The sequence below is a fragment of the Pseudochaenichthys georgianus genome, chromosome 19 (assembly GCF_902827115.2).
Source record: "Pseudochaenichthys georgianus chromosome 19, fPseGeo1.2, whole genome shotgun sequence".
NCBI classification, from domain to species: domain Eukaryota; kingdom Metazoa; phylum Chordata; class Actinopteri; order Perciformes; family Channichthyidae; genus Pseudochaenichthys; species Pseudochaenichthys georgianus.
The window spans coordinates 24,145,751-24,162,921 of record NC_047521.1 but is presented as its reverse complement, the minus strand read 5'-3'; the positions used below and the strand labels follow the sequence as shown (position 1 = coordinate 24,162,921).

Below are 17,171 nucleotides of genomic sequence, written 5' to 3'. Positions count from 1 at the left end.
AGCTGCACGCTAAAAATAATCCCTCCCTGAAAATGTTATTGTGTCACGAACTCCATTTCCAAATGTTGACCTTTTACACATCGTACGAAAACAGAGATTAAAATAAATCCATCCATTCGATCTCTGCTGGTTTTGGCTTTTCACACAACCCATAAGACATGTACGGTTTTAGTGGGACTGTGTATTATACCCTTGATGACTTTTATTCTAAATAAGGTTGTCAAAAGCCGTTGTTTTCAGGTCCCTGTAGCATGTAGTCATACATTGACTTTCCTGCTCTTGTCGTACCTTAGCTTTAAGCTCATCGTTGAAGTGTGGGTCATTGAACTCGACGAAACGGAAGAACAGGGCCCTCTTTTGGGCGATGGAGTAGTTCTTAGGAATCTCCTCTTCCATGTACTCCTTCAGGAAGGTCATGTTGCAGAGGAAGCGTCCTGTGAAGGCCCGCAGCAGCTGGAACAGCAGCTCGATCTCCGAGTAGTTACGCCTGTTGACGAGACAGAAGGTCAATAGGATCAGTGTACGGAAAGAGATATGTCAACAACGATCCTGTACATAGGGAGTTTAAAAAACATCTAATGTGAGTTGGGTTAATTAGCCGGTTTTATGTTCGAACTTCAGAGGCAGGAGAGGTCAGGGTTCATTGTAGGGTCTGAACTAAACATCTGCTGTGAGTTTAGCACTTTCTCTGTGCACCGACAGAGAGGTGGGGTGAGAGGTCATACATGATAGGAATGTCATTACAGGAGGTTAGTTAAAGTAAGAAACTAACCTTAAAAGAAACGTTACAAATACTGGCCTTAAAAGTTTATAGTTCTTGCACAGGCTAATAACTCAAATACGGTACTTCAGTAATCATGTTTCACTGGTGGCATTGTTCATTTAGTAGAAGTAGTTGTTGGCCCAAAGGCTCATCAGCAATAATAGTCAAGAGAGAGGGGCTGTTGTTTCTGCCCAAGCCATATTTCCAAATCAAAAGTACATTTTCAGATCGATTCTGTCCAACATTTAGGCTTTTCCAACTATTTCAATGAGTGTACATACTTGCAGTAGCTGAGCAGGCAGAACGCCAGCAGCTTGGGCTCCTTCCAGTTGGTGGCGGCCATGTTGTCTTTGCGATGTCTTTCCTGGAAGGCCTCGCTGACCCACACTCGTCTCAGCTGGCTGACCAGGGAGTGCTGCCCTGCCAGCCAGCCCTCATCGTTCTTCACTATGATGCTGATGATCTGTGGGGAGGGGACGGAGAATTAAAAAGTGAATTTGATGGATCTACTGAGAGTTATGCAGTGTTCAGAGTAGGACTAAGGGTAACCTTTACAAATATATACATCTGACCTGACAAGAAATGTTGAATAGGCAATATTTCAATATTATATCAATATGGTGATATGAGAGTAACTATCGTCTGAATATTTTAATTCTTGGTTTTAAAGGCTGCATTACAGTGAAGAGATGTCATTGTCTATGTTAAGCAGATTAAATATTCAGGTGTTTGATCAAAAATAGTGTCATATTTGATGTTCTCCATATGGCCCAGCCCTTTGTGGCAGTGTATATAAAATTGCTTACCTTGATAGCCTGAAACTGCAGGTCCAGTCTGGCTGTGGTGGTGGAGGGCGATCCGGGTCGAACCGTGGCTGCAGTGCCAGCGGGAACCAGCAGGGAGACGAAGCGGTTCGGATTAGAAGCCAGCACGTCTCTCAGAGGCTTGGCATCTTTGTGTTTCAGGAAACTCTGTATATCAAAACAAACACATACTGTAAATATGACACAAAAAGAGATGTAGGAATGAGTGGCAGAGAGAACCATCTTTATGGCATTGGAGAAACTGCTGTAAATTCCTGTTTAAAGAAAGATGATACAGAAAATTAAGAACTGTTACTATTTGTCTCATGTTGGTGTTAACAGTACAACAGTGCCTCAAAGGGCCAATATATCCCTGATTATAGCCGATTACAAAAGTAGCTAAATGCAGTTTCAATGGCAAATGTGACAATAAAAGCTGCCGGTGTCTGACCACGATCAGGGAACTCTGTACAAGAATAGATACACATATTGTGAAGACAAAATGTACAACATACAGTAAGAGTAAATCATTTACTGCATTGGATTAATAGTTTTTCGGTAAATGAATCGTCATATGTTGATGTTAACAGCCTCTGAGCCTGGAAAACGTGTCAATAAAAGCGTTAAGAGACTGCGAATAAAAGCTGCCGGTGTCTGACCATGAACATGCGGCTCCACTGGGGGTCGTTGAGCGTGGCCTCCATCATGAACAGCTCCACCGTCTGGGATGGGTGACGCGTCAGGAACTTGATCAGAGGCTCCCTGAAAGGACTGCCAGCCTGCAACCAGAGGGAAGAGAAATTAGAAAAAGGAGCAATAGTTCTGATTTAATGAAAGCAAAAAGCACGTTTTTCTGAGGATCTGCGCTGAATGACAGAGGTTTAAAATGCTACAAACACTATGAACTAGATCAATAAGGAATCAAATGTTTATAGCCGGATGTAAAAATTCATATGATATTCAATTAATTCCCTTGAAAATAATCCGTTTTTAAATAACACCCTGCAATATTAACTTTTTTTTTTTTTTAAAGTTTGAGAAACCGGCTCGAGTGCGCTAGAATTTGAAAATACACGACCGGAGAAAATATGCTACTTCCTTACAGAGCCTCTCCCCCAACACACACGAACGCGCACATGACCAATGAGGGCACGAGATCAGTTCACAGATGGAAGGCTGACAGGCAGGTAGGCCATCCAGTTACTTTAGCCGGTTCAGATGATTGGTCGTGCTTTTTACAGCGCCACGGCTTCCACAGATGATATTTTTCTATGGATTTTTTGTCAAAGCACTTCAGGTATTCATTGCTATCGGGATGTTAAGAGCATTCCATGGAATATAACAAAAAGTGTATCTCGAGCCGGTTTCTCAAACTTACCTACCCCACTTTAATCCACTCATTGTTTGTTTTTTTTGGTTGCTACTTCACGGATTTTATATGTTCGTTTACTTTTATAATGCTGCTACTTATTTCTTTCTACCTTGGATGTGTATTTCTTAGATTTTATGTTATCACCATGTGCTTGACCTTTTTGTAACAAGTTAGTCTACTGTTTTAATTTGGCTTTTTATCTGCCCTGTCCCCTTATGTGTAACACTGTTAACTTCCCTGCTGTGGGGAAAATCAATCATACATAAAATGCATTAAGTATTCATGCTAAGGGTTATGAGTATTGTTTTTTACTGCACCAATACATTAGGCGCTTTCACACCGGAGTACTTTTCCATTTTAGTTCCGATAGTTCCTGGGATTTTGCGTTCACACCAAAAAGAGGCCTTAGTTCATGAGAGCTTTCCCCCCCTTTTAGTGCCTGCTAGAGCAGGTACTTTCCTGGGGAGAAAAAAGTTCCAATTTCTGATTGGCTGGGCGAATTGCAAACCACACCCCGTAAAACTCGGAACAGTTTTGTGAAGCCACCATTGTATTTGCTCGCATTAGCATTATTAGCATTAGCCCAGCGCACAAACACAGAGAGATTAATATATGGCAACACAAAATAAAACATGGGAGCGGTGGAGATGAGGAGATGTCTGCGTTCTGGCGATTTACTCGGAAGGCTTCAGTAGAAGCTGCTGGGAGTCCCAGCAGCTTCTACTGAAGCCAGTCCCCAACTCCGGGGACTTCGGGTGGCAGTATATGCCGTGAAGTGGGTTGCGGCCTGCCAGTAAACCCAAAGCAGAAGAAGAAGAAGTGACGTCAGCGGCTTCATTTGACTAACCCTAACCCTCAGGGACTTATTCCGGTGTGAACACTCTTAGTTCCATGGGGGAACTAAGTGCTGGGAACTAAGTGCGGCAAAGTACTTGCCGTGAAAGTGGCTATTAAGACAAAACTCTTCTAGAGCAGTAGTAATACCAAGAGTCTGTGTCCTACCTCGATGAGAATAAGTATTTCTACTTTACCAATAAACCCGTTTTTGTATTGCTTCTTTTACCGACACAAGACAACCATGATAATACTGGTGTCCTACCTCGATGAGCATGGCCCTCTCGGTCTTCATGACCACCTCCAGCAGAGGCTTCACCAGAGTCTGAGGCGCCGCCGGGATCAGGTGGAAAAGGTTAATGATGGCCGAACAGATCTTCATCTCCTGGAGAAAGAGTCAGAGAGAAAGAACAGAGGAAAGAAAGGAGTAGGTGAATTTTTTGGAAGCATGAAGGAAGTAGACAGGGACATCATTTCTTGATTGACAGCCAACTGTGGAGAGACAATCTTATGTTGTAATGCAACCTGTGTTCGGTTTACTTCCCACAGAACACTTTGCATGAGCTCCTGGATTAAATTCAAACAAATAAGGGACACGATAATTTCCTTAAATCTTGTATTAGCGATATCTTAAAAAGGTGCAAAGGGAAACGTGGAGGATTGGACATTTCTAAAACAAAATGAGAGGCTAGAGCAAGGCTGAGATGACATTTCTAAAGACTAACAAGGGACAAAGAGATACAGGGAGACTCCAACAGCACCACTACTACCACGACATTGGTTTGACTAAAAAAAAGAATCACTGAAAGAGTCACCAACAGGGGGCGCAACACCGGGTCACATCTCACCTCAACGCCCTCCAACGCAGGCTGTACCGGAACGGGAGACAATGGTCAGAGTCAGCAGAGCAGTATGTGGGTATTTTTGTGTCCATGTGGAAGGTGAGCAGATTAGACAGGGTGATAATGAAGTGAATGGACACACAGCGGAAACCTTTAGGAGAACTTTCTCTCTGGGGATTATCGGGGCAGGGGCCATATTGGATTGTCTGAATCGAAAAAGGAACATAGGAACAACTCCTGCTTTTATGCCTACATGTCTCCTCTTGAAGCCTTCTCTATTTCCCTCCTCACTTTCTGTCTTCATCAGCTTAATTGACCCCCCCGACCTGGGCTTTATTGTCGCTGCCAACACCCACAAAGACCACCGGTTTGGAGGGAGGGGAAGACAAAAGGGCCAATTTGCATCTAATTAAACACCATTTTGCGACCGGACAGGATGAACTTGCATAAAGAGAAGAAAAATCTGTGAGGGAGAGGCAGCCGGTTTGTTTTTTTTGACTCACTCCCCCTCTTTCTCCCTCACCTTTTCTCTGCCTTTACAAGGTTATCTGTCGGGGAGATAATGAGGAGACGCAGCGCTGGACCCACCACCGCCTGCCTGGCACCTAATTAATCATTGATTGTAATATGGCCACTCACAATTCACCCGGGAGGAAGCCACAGAGAGGAGGTGTTCACTACATGTGACTGTGGATTTGTGTGTATAAGGGGACATTTCTCTGCTCCCTCCAGTGTGTGTGTGCGCATGCGCGTGTGTGTGTGGGTTTGGACATTTAACTGAACAAAAGAAGTATAAGTGGACAGAGGCTGCTACAGAATATAAAAAGATTTCTACTAAAGTAAATGGAGGAAACACAGGAGTTGAATTTCACATTTGTATTAAAAAGTTTCAGTGTTGTCGTGTGTGTGTGTGTGTGTGTGTGTGTGTGTGTGTGTGTGTGTGTGTGTGTGTGTGTGTGTGTGTGTGTGTGTGTGTGTGTGTGTGTGTGTGTTTTATACTTACACTGCCATCGCTGCGCTGGCCTCCCTTGTGTGTTATTACCACCACCTCCATCCACTTCCTCAGGTGTTGCTATGAGAGACACAGAGAGATAATAATGAGACTGTGTGATGGTGAATTATGTGTGTGTGCACTTCTGCTTAATAGAAAGAATACGGGACTAACGAGGACGGAATATTCACTCAAAAGAAGGAATAAAGGATAAATAATAAGAATCAAATCTGCAAGTAGCATACCAGTTGAACTACTAGCAACAATATTCAAATATGCTACAAAAGTGTTTGCATTTCAAACTATGTCTTCTTGATAATACTTTAAATTGACTGTATTTAGTTAAATCTGCACAATAATCAAAATTCTGTGTCAGACACCCTCAAATCTAAAGTTTTTAGCCTCGCGCAAACACCGCCACACTTAAAGGATCTAGCTTTTGATGCCACACTAATTTCCCAACTGTGCGATCAGGTGTTTTAAGCTGATGTTGTCGGGTGAGGGTCTGAGATCCTCACCATCATCTGATCACAGAACTTGTCGTTGAAAGAGTTTGGGAAGAGGCGTGTGACGGAGGTGAGGCGGTTCACCACGTTGAGCGTCAGGCTGCGGTAATCCCCCAGCATCATCAGCAGGGGGCGCATGTGAGTGTGGATCTGATCCACCTCGATGGTCGCGCCCTCCAGGAACTGAGATAAAACACAGGGAACATTAGGTGCAATTAGAACATGTTTAAATAAAGTTGTGTAACACTCTAGAAATACAGTGTGGCAAAAAAAATCCAAGATGGAGCTTGTCAGCTACATTTGTTTCTTTCAAATAATTCAACATTTGTATATACAGTCAAGGTACGAGAAGACCAATTTAATCATGGCAAAACAACAACAAACTGTATGATAAGAAAGTTTTAAAATGTAAAAGAAAAACAGAAATATTTCAAGTTCTTAACATTAAAGTTTGGCGGAAATTATAATACAACACAGAAAATGAAACAAACAGAAAATAAATGTCATACAAGCACATAAACAGACCACAATATCATTTACTGTAACTATGTATAATGTTTTTTTTTAAAGATTCACCAATTTTGTTATTAAAACAGTGTGCCTCGCTGTGATGCCGTCAAACTTTCATAAAAAAATTGTTTAAAACCCTAATCATTCTCATTTCCCTGACACACCTCATATTTTTTCCACATTAGACCTGGCCTTGTCAGGTTTTCCAGCCCCATGAACTGCTCGCTACCCCCTGTGTCTCCATTAAGGAACTAAGGCCACTCAAATGAGGGCATGACCAGTCATAAACAAGCACACATGCTAACAGCAAACACTGATGACGCGCGCACACACACACACACACACACACACACACACACACACACACACACACACACACACACACACACACACACACACACACACACACACACACACACACACACACACACACACACACACACACACACACACACACACACACACACACACACACACACACACACACACACACACACACACACACACACACACACACACACACACACACACACACACACACAGGAGGGAATGATGCATGGCAGCCACATTCATTTTCCTCTCAGTGCCGAGAACAAACACTCCATCCTGTATCGATCCGGCCATGGCAACGCTCATTAGTGCTAGCAGGGCAGAGATGAAAGAATGGAGAGAGCTAGAGAATGGCTAGCCAAAGAAAATATAAAAATAGCAGGATAGTGAAAAGGAGTGATGTGAGCTAAAGAAGGAAAATGAAGGACACAGAAATGGAAGGAAAAGGGGACGAAGAGCTGGAGGTGGATGGAATGGATGTTTTGATGAATATAGGCGCGAGCGGTTCATGGAGAGTATGATAAAGCGGAGGGAGGTCTGTGTGGAGATAACTGGGTGGGGGAAAGGAGTGAGGGGAGGTTTAACAAAGGGCCTCAAATGACATGAGTTACACAGTTGAAAGGATAAAGCAAAAGAGACAAAACAATAACAAGTAGATGAATTAAGAGAGGAAGCATAAGGGTGACGCAGTGCAGGTGCATTTTTAGAAAATATTTAAAAGGTGCCGACAAATTCACTGGTTTGATTTTGAGGTGGATCGCTTCAAAGCTTAAGGGCACGGTATTTAATCCAGATTAAGAAAGGTCACGTCTGTCTTTTTCGCTCAGAGGGAGTTGCTGTTGAAGGGAGTGATGTTACACAGCTCTGAGCTTTCTGAGTAATCAATACGGTCTTGAAATAAATTCCAAATCAATGTTTTCAAACTGATGTGAGACGCTCAGATAGGAAAGAAATCAAGTGACAGGTGACATCTTGCAACATGTGGTAGAGATTATTGAAAACATTGCCTTTAAATAATGATGTAATGTAGTATTATTACCCAAGAACAATCAGGTGTTGCACTGACCTTCCTCATGCATGCCTCCCCTGCTTCCTGCAGCTCATTGTTAGTGGAGTTGAGGGCTTTAAACAGGGCGGCAATGATCTTCTCTCTGGACTGTGGCAGGTAATTACAAGCTGCAAGGGCATCTAAACAGGAAGAAAAGATACACTCATTAAAGGACAATTGAGTAAATCAATAAAACTGTTTTACTATGGTTGTTAACTTATTTACAAACAAGATACAAATATGGTCAGCAATAAATATCAAATTTTCTTTTAGGGCGTGCGATATTTATTAGGCAAATTAACTCAAATACGTCATGTTACAATTCTTTTGCTGCTTGCTACAAAAGGAAAAGGCACCTGAGTGAGTGACATGCCGGCTCTGCATGCACAGCAAACCACCAATCACAATCATTCTTGATCCGATCACAGCAGGCTAGCCGAGCTAGCTCAGCTTGTTGCTCTGATGACTTAAGACCCAGAAGTCCGTGACTAAAATCCTTCATCCGGTTAAATATTGTTAAAAAAATACCAATTGTATAGCATTCAGGTTCAAGGATGGTTTGCGGACAAAAAAACGTTCTTTTCTTCAATTCCCGTATTTTTTCATATCGCAGGGGAAGAAAATATCGCAATGTCAGTTTTTTCGAATATCGTGCAGCCCTATTGGTCGTATTAGTTTTCCAGGTTGAGGATTTTAGTTTGCCTTAATTATGGACAGTTTTCAACATTTAAGGATTTATATTCGTCCAGAATAGTTTGCAACTAACACACAAGATGACCATCAATACAAAGGAGGAATATCCAGGTTGAGCAGGAAGTACTCACTGAGAGCGGCGATGCGCAGGGGAACCAGGGAGGGGAGGCTCTTGTAACAGGGAAGCTTCATCAGAGCAGCATCCTCTGCCTCACACAGGTTCAACAGCTGGACGGAGACAAGAGAAACATTAAGGTCAGAGGTCAAACATCAGGGCGCTGAAACTAGAGATTTCAGATTGTAGCTCAATTGAGTCCAATGTTTGCAAAATGGTTATATAAAATATCTTAAATCTAGGATGCCTTTGCATTGTTCTAAATAAGGCAAATAGCTTTGTATAAATTACCATAAAAAACGGAACTTTTAAACAAATGTGTGAGAAAGAAAATGGGAAAAATAGATTATATTAACATCCAATCCTTTATTTATATAGCACATTTAAAACAACGGAGTTGACCAAAGTGCTGTATATCAATAAATGTATAAAAAGTAGCATAAATACATTTAGACAAAACCGATAGGACAAAAACAAATGTAAAAGCACGAGACGATAAAACCATACTTTGATATGAACTCTCATACATGATGTAAAAACATTTAAAATCACAACATGTTTCATACCTCTTGGTAGAAGACCTTGTGCTCCATGACATTGAGGTCCATGGTGAAGAGGCGGGGCTGCAGGGTGGTGCAGAAGGTGTTGCCCTCCATCAGGCCGATCTGAGCGTTGGCAGGCTGGTGGCGGAGCAGGTGCTTCTTCGGGGGAACCATGTCCTGCAACACCTGAACAATAAAGGACATCCCAAGAAAACAATTAGAGCGAGATTTCAGAATGTATCAGTCTACAGTGATCCAACACATTCCCCAACTGCAGCCCATTTTGTGTTGAAGAGGATATCACACCTGTTTCTATATCTAGCACAGCATTTACATGTAGTTTTAGAGACACTGTAGTCCTTGGTCTCACCTCTTTGTGTGGTTCCATGATGACCGTCACACTCTTGCCGGTGACCTGAGCCAGCACCTGCAGGGAGTGCATGGCCTGCTTCCTGACGGTGGAGTTGGGGGAGGTGACCTCTCGCACCAGGTCATGAGTCACCATATGGAAGGACTTGTCCTGGGCGGCCAGCAGCTCCTCAGTCTTTTCCTCATCCTTCAGTGGAGTCGCACAGCGCACCAGCAGCTGCTCCAGGGTCGTCTTAGCCATGGCGACTGCTCCGTTTGACACCTTGGGGTGAAAATCAATAGATTGGTAAGTTAAATGCCATAAAGTGAGAGTATGTTGGAGCTACAAAAGAGGATGTTGAATTCCACCTGTAGCATGTCTTTGGTAAACATCCTTCGAGTACTAAAGTCAACAACAAATGCTAAATATTGGACACGTCAGTAATGAATAACTAACCTCTCCCGTGAGGTCCATCATGACGAAGAGCAGAGCCTTGAGGAAGGTGAGCTGGTTCTGCAGGACCCAGATCAGAGGCAGTCTCTCCATCAGGAACTTGATGGACACCACGCCGCCCAGCTTGGCGTACCAGGCCTGCTCATAGCAGCAGGCACACAGACGCTCCACAATGTAGGAGAACAAGGGCAGCTGGCACGCCTGAAGAAGAGGAGGAGAGGAGAAGTGGACGGGGTGATAAACTGATTCTCATTTTAGGACTTTTAAATATGAACACATAGATCGAAATGTACAAGAATAGTTCAAAAATGTAAAAAACAAAAACTTTAAATATGATCTAAACTTTATCGAAATGTTGATCAGAAGGTCACCTCAAACTTCAATATGTGAATACAGGTAACCAATTGCTTAGAATAATTATTTTTAGAGGGGTTATCTAGCAAAACATTAATAATAATTTCAGACATTATATTAATGCCCATAGGAATACTATAGTTGCAAAACAGTATATTTAAAGATTCAAATATTTAAAGGCTGTATTGTCATCCGCATGATAGCTACACAGTAGTTGTTGGCAAGGAACATCTAAAGTCTCCTCCAGCTATACAACATCCAGTATAGTAAAGACATGAACAAAAAATAAAAACACAGCAAGAATATGGAGCAAGAGAAATACTGTAAAAAAAAAAAAAAAGGTGTGTAATGATATATATATATATAAATAGCTTAGTTGATAGTTGATAGCATGGTTAAGTAAGTGTTGATGTCTTTATTACATTGACAGACTACTGACCCCCTCCACCCCCCTCCTCCCAGTGACGTACCCTCTCCTTGGAGCCGAGGATGATGCTGGCCACGTCGAAGATGACGGCCAGGGCCACCTCTCCGATCTTACACAGCTCCTTCTCCTCGTAGGCCATGCAGATGGCAATGGCGTCGATCAGAACCAGCGGGTCCATGCCCTTGGAGCCGTTCTCCTCGCTGTGGAACATGGCGGTGCTCGGCTGGCTGCCCAGCTGGTAGCTCGGCAGCAGGAACGGACCTGGGGTCACGGGGAGAGGACAAGTGGAAATTAATTATGATTGTACTGAAATATGGATGTAAATTCGTCTGCACAATATTTGGTAAAGGCAATAAATGTGAAAATATCTAAAAGTATTGTGATTAAGTCCCGGTTTTACAAATGGTATTCTGTAAACTTAATTTTAAATCCTTGTTTAGTACAGATCGTTCTAAAAAAAAATCTTTTAATTAGAAGGTCCATAATGCTTCGAAAATGATGATTACCTCTAATAAAGCGACTCGTATCGCAATTGCAATATTGGTCAAAATTAAATATAAGTATTTAATAAAATATTATTTTATGCCAATACAAATTGAAAAAAATGTGTATCTTTCAGGGTCAACAATTTTACCTCCGTTTTATTTTCTATTTTGAGATTTATTTTCTATTTCGAGATGTTTATAATTTATGTTTGTTTATTTTCCAAATGATGTGCAATGCCTCGTTTCAACATGCCCAATGTCCCAATTGGGGATCAATGAAGTATATGTTATCTTAACCAGAGCACAACATTAGTAAGTGACTGATATTCCGTGCAGCTGGGACTGAACACCTAATGCTAAAACAGAGAGCTAATGTTAGCTGTAGAGCAGAAAGAGCAGCGGCCCCTCACCACACTGCTGGGCCACGGCCACCATGGTGTAATGGCGGATCAGGCTGGCGACGAACGGCAGCGCGCTGGGCCTCAGGTCCTTTATCACGGCCGACATGAACGCCCCCGTCAGAGCCTGCTCAAAAGTCCTGCGGGCCGGCGTGTCCTGAGCTTTGTAGCGGTGAGAGATGATGACATTGGGGATCCACTTATCAGCGAAGCTAATGGGGGACAAAAGACACAATGAATAAGAGGAGTACATATTAAGAAGGGAACTAGACTATGTGGAAACGTGACTTTCTTTAACTTAAAAGCTAAAAATCGTTCATATTTGAAAATGTATATCCAGGTGGCTTTGTCTGCAGAAGTGGTGTAAAGTACATATACTCTAGTATGGTAATCAAGTACAAAATGTAGATACTTGTACTTTGCTTGAGTATTTCTACATTATGCTACTTTATACTTCTTTAATTCACTGCATATTGTAGGTAAAATGTTATACCCTTTACTCCACTTCATTTATTTTACATATTTACTTCTTCCACCTCTGATCTGCAGCCCCTAAACCTCTAACCCCAGTGTTTCCCATACATTGATTTATTTTTGGGGTCGTTTCGAGTGTGTCGCGGATGTGTGAGTGAAGAAAAAAAAAATGGGGGACATTTTTTTGGGGGGGGGGGGGGGGGGGAAGTTAAACTTTTATTTGGAAGGCCCTATTTTCTAACGCTGTGCATGCAGTCGGCGTTGGACTGGAAGTACCGGAGACCATAAACGGTTTTGAAAACTTCTGTCACGTAGTGATCACCTTCTCAATAAAACATCTTTGCTGATGTTTTTTCTTCTGGCCAATCAGAATCAAGATTATTGCCGGAAGTCCCCACGGAGAATAACTTTGCGGCCTATGGGTAGAACTATTCTTTATACATCCATGGGTACAACGTCAGATAAAAATGAACACATAATGAAATATGACCCCCGGTTTGATGATTGACAGGTCACAGAACAATGGGAGCTATCTACCCTTACCTACAATTTAAAGTAAGTCACACAGACTATCTCCTCTTTACTCTTCGCGCAGCAAGATGTCAGAACAAGGTGAAAAACAAACAATGGCATAAAATATTATGAATATGTCGGGTAGTAATAGATTTCAATTTTCTTGTGTGTACCAGAATGCATAGTTTATGTTAGTATTTCTAAAAATATCCTGGGGTACAATCCCCCCAGACCCCCTGCTGGGGTTGGGTTTTCAGCATGTGTGCCATTTTATATAGTTCAGCTTTGATTCCATCATCTCATTAAACCTTTTTAAAAGCATACTTTAGTTCTGTGAAGGGATATAAGGGCACTGTACTTCACTTTAATTAATATTGTATGCTGAGAAGCGTATATATTACAGCACGATTTTTTGTTGAGTAGATTTGAGTGCTTCAAAATGTTGGGTCGCGATTTATTGACCAAGTAAAAAGTGGGTCCCGAGGCCTGACCAGTTGAGAACCACTGGTCTAATGGATAGTGAGGTGGGCTGATGATCGGAAGGTTGCGAGTTCAAATCCACTAGTGTGCCCTTGAGTAGGGCACTTAGCCCTCGGTTACTCCAGGGAGAATGTCCTGTAACTGGTCATTGTAAGTGGCTTTGGAATAAGGCGTCTGCTAAATTCCTAAATTGTAAATGATATTTTTGGGAGAATAAACCCCACAGATCCTCAACTCCGGTGCGTCTCACTCATTAGCAACGCAGAGCAACAAGAACGTTGTCTACAGTCGCCATGAACTTGCATGTATTTTATTATTTAAGGGGGGGTGGATGCGTGGGCCACCCGAATAGGTTAAGGGGCCTTTGCTTTTCTTCCCGGGGGGGTGCGGTGCCCCCACAAATAGAATCAAATTCTGTGGGAAACACTGAACTCTATCTTTGTCCAAGTTATAGTTCCTTTCCTTAGCTCCTTTTCTCTTCCTCTGCCTCCTTTGTCCCCCCGCTGGTATTTGTGTTATTTACTGCAGCTGAAGGCAACAGGGCCTTGGTGTGATTGGGCAGCTGTTTTCTCCATGCTTGAGCTTGTGTTTTATAATGCCACACGCCACCAGGGGCAGACCTGATGGATCGCTTCATTTCATTATTGCCATTTAAAAGACCTGCTCTTTGAAGGAGGAGGGAGAAGAAGTGGAAGGGAGGGAAGGGTGAGGTGAGAGGAGAGGGAAGAGGCTGGTGGGTCAGAGAAAGTAGAGCCGCCCTCCACTTGGACAGGATGTCAGATAGATGGCATTTAATGATTTGTGTTATTTTCCTTTTAAAACTGAAATTCTAAATACTGAGCGACCACAAACTAAAGCAGAGATTGGTAAAGAAGATTAAGGGAGGCAGAGAGAGAGAGAAAAGGGAGACATCTTTCAAAAGACAGAAATAGGACGCTGCAAATCGAAATATGGTAGAAGAGGAAGGGGCAGGCCTCCTGATCATAACTGACACACTTCATTATCCCCGCAGAAATGTGCACACGGACCCATTCATGTTCATGTGTGTGTGTCAGTGCGTAATGACAGGAGTGTGTAAGGGCCATGGTGAAGCATCAACAGACAGCGGAGAGTCAATTAACCCCCTGCCCGGGGATCAATGATGGTAATGTGACAAACCACCCGTCCTGTTGGTCTCTTCATGTACGTGTCTGTGCCTCGCAGTGACGCCTGCCAGAGGGGGGAGGGGGGGGGGGGGGGGGGGTGTAATTAGCAACTCTGAGAAGGAATTGATGAGGAAGTGTGCGGTGGGGAAAGAGGTGAAGACGTGAGAGGCTGAAAGAGGGGCACGTCTGGGGGTGGAGGTGTGACGATATACTGGGGTGGGGGAGTGAGCAGTTGGCGGGGATATACGTCAAGGTCAAGATGAATCAAGTAAAGGTTAAAGAGGGGATCAGATACATGGCCGTGTATAGAGTCAAACCAATACGATTTGATCTTCTTCTGCCAATTGTGAAGTGCAATTTCCACTGAATGTATGTTGGTAAATGCACTGCGAAGGACGTGCCTTCAAATATATTTGGCACATCTCAAATCTAGCTTAAATAATTAATTAAAACTACACAATAACAAACTGGCACACGTTTATAACCAAAATAAATGGATTTTGCTTCCAAGCAGTGCTTCTGTTGGCACGGTACCGTTTAAATTAACGTTATATAGCTAGTAGCTGAGTCTGCAGGGACTTGGCTTTGTAACCGGAGCCAAGACGCCGGTTCAAGTCCCAACCAGACATAACCAATATGGAGTGTGGACTGGTTGTTGTACAGGTGCCCTTGAGCAAGGCATGTGTGCACCTACACCTGTATTGCAAATGCATGTATCCATTTGAACTGTTCGTGTATTCAGCACCAGAAAAGCTTCCGTCGATTGCGTCATCGCCTTTGAGTTACCAATGACATCATTGCTTTACATCTGGCGACAATTACTATATGGTTCAGGAGGCTCTCCATAAAAATGCGGATAATCCCCACATGTCGTACGGTTATTTAAAATACCACGATAACCAAACAATCCAGACACATGCCACAGTCAGAGGACAGATGTTTGACTGACTTGGGATGAGAGAGGAGCTGGTAGAGGGCGTGCTTGTTGTCGTCCAGACTGGTCATGGCCACCAGGAAACACTTGATGACCTCCCAGGCCTGGCGTCTGTAGTACGGCTCCGTGTTGGCGCTCTTCAGACAGTCCAGAGCCGTCTCTATCGCCTTGAAAGAAACATACAAGACAAACCATCTTATTATTCTGAGCCGACAAGTTCCCATGTACCACAATGTCAAAAAATCCATATGATTCATCGGGGAATTAAATTGCGATTCACGACTATATATATCTGATTAATTTGCAGGAAGTAACACAGGGCGCCATCTGGCCAAGCAAAGGTCATTATGATTTCCACATTATGGCTTGACAAGCCCACACAGGCACTTAGAAAGGGAGAAAATGAGCTAATTAATGCCACTCAGAACGGAGGGGAGAAGATGATGGGTATCGGAGAGGAGAGGGAGGGTGAGGGGAGAGATAAGGGCAGAGCAGAATTGAGTTGTAGACCCGTCAGTGTTTCAGGATATTTCTGTCAGGACTAAGGCTATGAATAGTACTCTATTACTTGTACTTAGATGTGAATTTAAATGCAAAACACTGATTATCTTTGGTAGACTGACTTACAAGCGATTCAAGGAGTAGAACAGAATTAGAAAAAGGGCTTGAAAGTAAAGTACGCTGCTTAAAATCCAGTGTTTTACTTGTGCGACCCTAAAGAGATTCAAGTTGTCCAAATCACAGTTATTTGATCTCTCCGTTCACCTTACAGCACTTTAAACATCTCTCCCTCAACGTGCCAACTATCCATATGGCTCAATCATAAGCCGAGAGATTCAAGCATTCAGCCTTCAGCCTGTGTGTGTGTTAGGGGTGTTGAAAATAATCGTTTCTACGATGCATTGCGATGTGGACGATTCGGTATCGATGCCGTGACGGAAGATAATCGGTTATAGTGTAGTAACGTTGCTTCCTGATTTTCCGGCCACGGATTTACTATAACGTTTTTTTTCCCTGTCACTTTAATATCAAATCGGTCGGTGACGCAGAGATCAGGGAACAGACGGGACAGCTGCACCAAACACGGAGCAGTCTGCTTTATCCACCAACACAAGAACACCAGTCCAGAACCAGCAGCAGAAGGACCCGCTCTGAATCACTCCGTGTCGCTCAGAGACACAGACAGGGATTTATGTTTTTCAAAGATAATCGCGTTACAGTCATGTCAGGTTTTTGGTGGATTTAATTAAGTCTTGGATTGCAGAGTATGAATGTCCTCTAGCTATTTCCAGACGATATATACGTGTGTAAAGTTTGTGAAGGCAGGAGGAAAAAAGCTTCCGCGATCACCGTCTCCTCTCCGTTCCTCCAAGCCCCGCCCCCTCCCTGAAAATAATGAGTGACAGGCTGATAGTGACCCGATAGAAACTTTATTATTCACTTAATAACTGAGATATAATTAAGCTAACTTAGTCTCATGCATTCATGGGATTTATGTAACAGTGAGACAGAGAATGTGAGTGAGCACCCACATGCAGTATTTTAGTTTGTATATGCTGTTGTAAATTCTCCTGTTGTCTGCTGTGTTCAGACTCGAGTCCTGTGTGTGATGCCACGTTCAGGACATTCAGTGTCCTTTAACAGAAGACCGTGGCTAGAAGCTGCAGCTAGACTGCAGAAGCATTAGCTTTTTGTTTTTGAGGATAGAACAACTTCACACACGGAGGCTAGACCTATACAAGTCATTTATTTTGGTTTATAAATTAATGTCAAGACATTTATGTTATTGATTTCTGAAGCACTTTCTAAA

General features: G+C 42.9%; 1 protein-coding gene across 2 annotated transcripts in view; it reads right to left on the bottom strand.

Moving 5' to 3' along the window:
• Positions 1 to 17,171, bottom strand: part of trrap (transformation/transcription domain-associated protein) — a 117,961-nt gene that overhangs the window by 82,399 nt on the left and 18,391 nt on the right. The window contains exons 21-36 of one of the 2 annotated variants that reach the window (XM_034107282.2): positions 15,377 to 15,528; positions 11,828 to 12,027; positions 10,976 to 11,193; positions 10,155 to 10,352; positions 9,720 to 9,980; positions 9,374 to 9,535; positions 8,824 to 8,920; positions 8,018 to 8,139; positions 6,124 to 6,294; positions 5,618 to 5,686; positions 4,621 to 4,641; positions 4,038 to 4,157; positions 2,226 to 2,345; positions 1,570 to 1,734; positions 1,045 to 1,226; positions 289 to 487 (exon numbers count right to left, since the gene is read on the bottom strand). In XM_034107282.2, coding sequence (XP_033963173.2) covers positions 289 to 487; positions 1,045 to 1,226; positions 1,570 to 1,734; positions 2,226 to 2,345; positions 4,038 to 4,157; positions 4,621 to 4,641; positions 5,618 to 5,686; positions 6,124 to 6,294; positions 8,018 to 8,139; positions 8,824 to 8,920; positions 9,374 to 9,535; positions 9,720 to 9,980; positions 10,155 to 10,352; positions 10,976 to 11,193; positions 11,828 to 12,027; positions 15,377 to 15,528 — 2,457 coding nt within the window. The remainder of the gene's footprint in view (positions 1 to 288; positions 488 to 1,044; positions 1,227 to 1,569; positions 1,735 to 2,225; positions 2,346 to 4,037; positions 4,158 to 4,620; positions 4,642 to 5,617; positions 5,687 to 6,123; positions 6,295 to 8,017; positions 8,140 to 8,823; positions 8,921 to 9,373; positions 9,536 to 9,719; positions 9,981 to 10,154; positions 10,353 to 10,975; positions 11,194 to 11,827; positions 12,028 to 15,376; positions 15,529 to 17,171) is intronic. The other variant, XM_034107283.2, reaches the window with a different exon arrangement.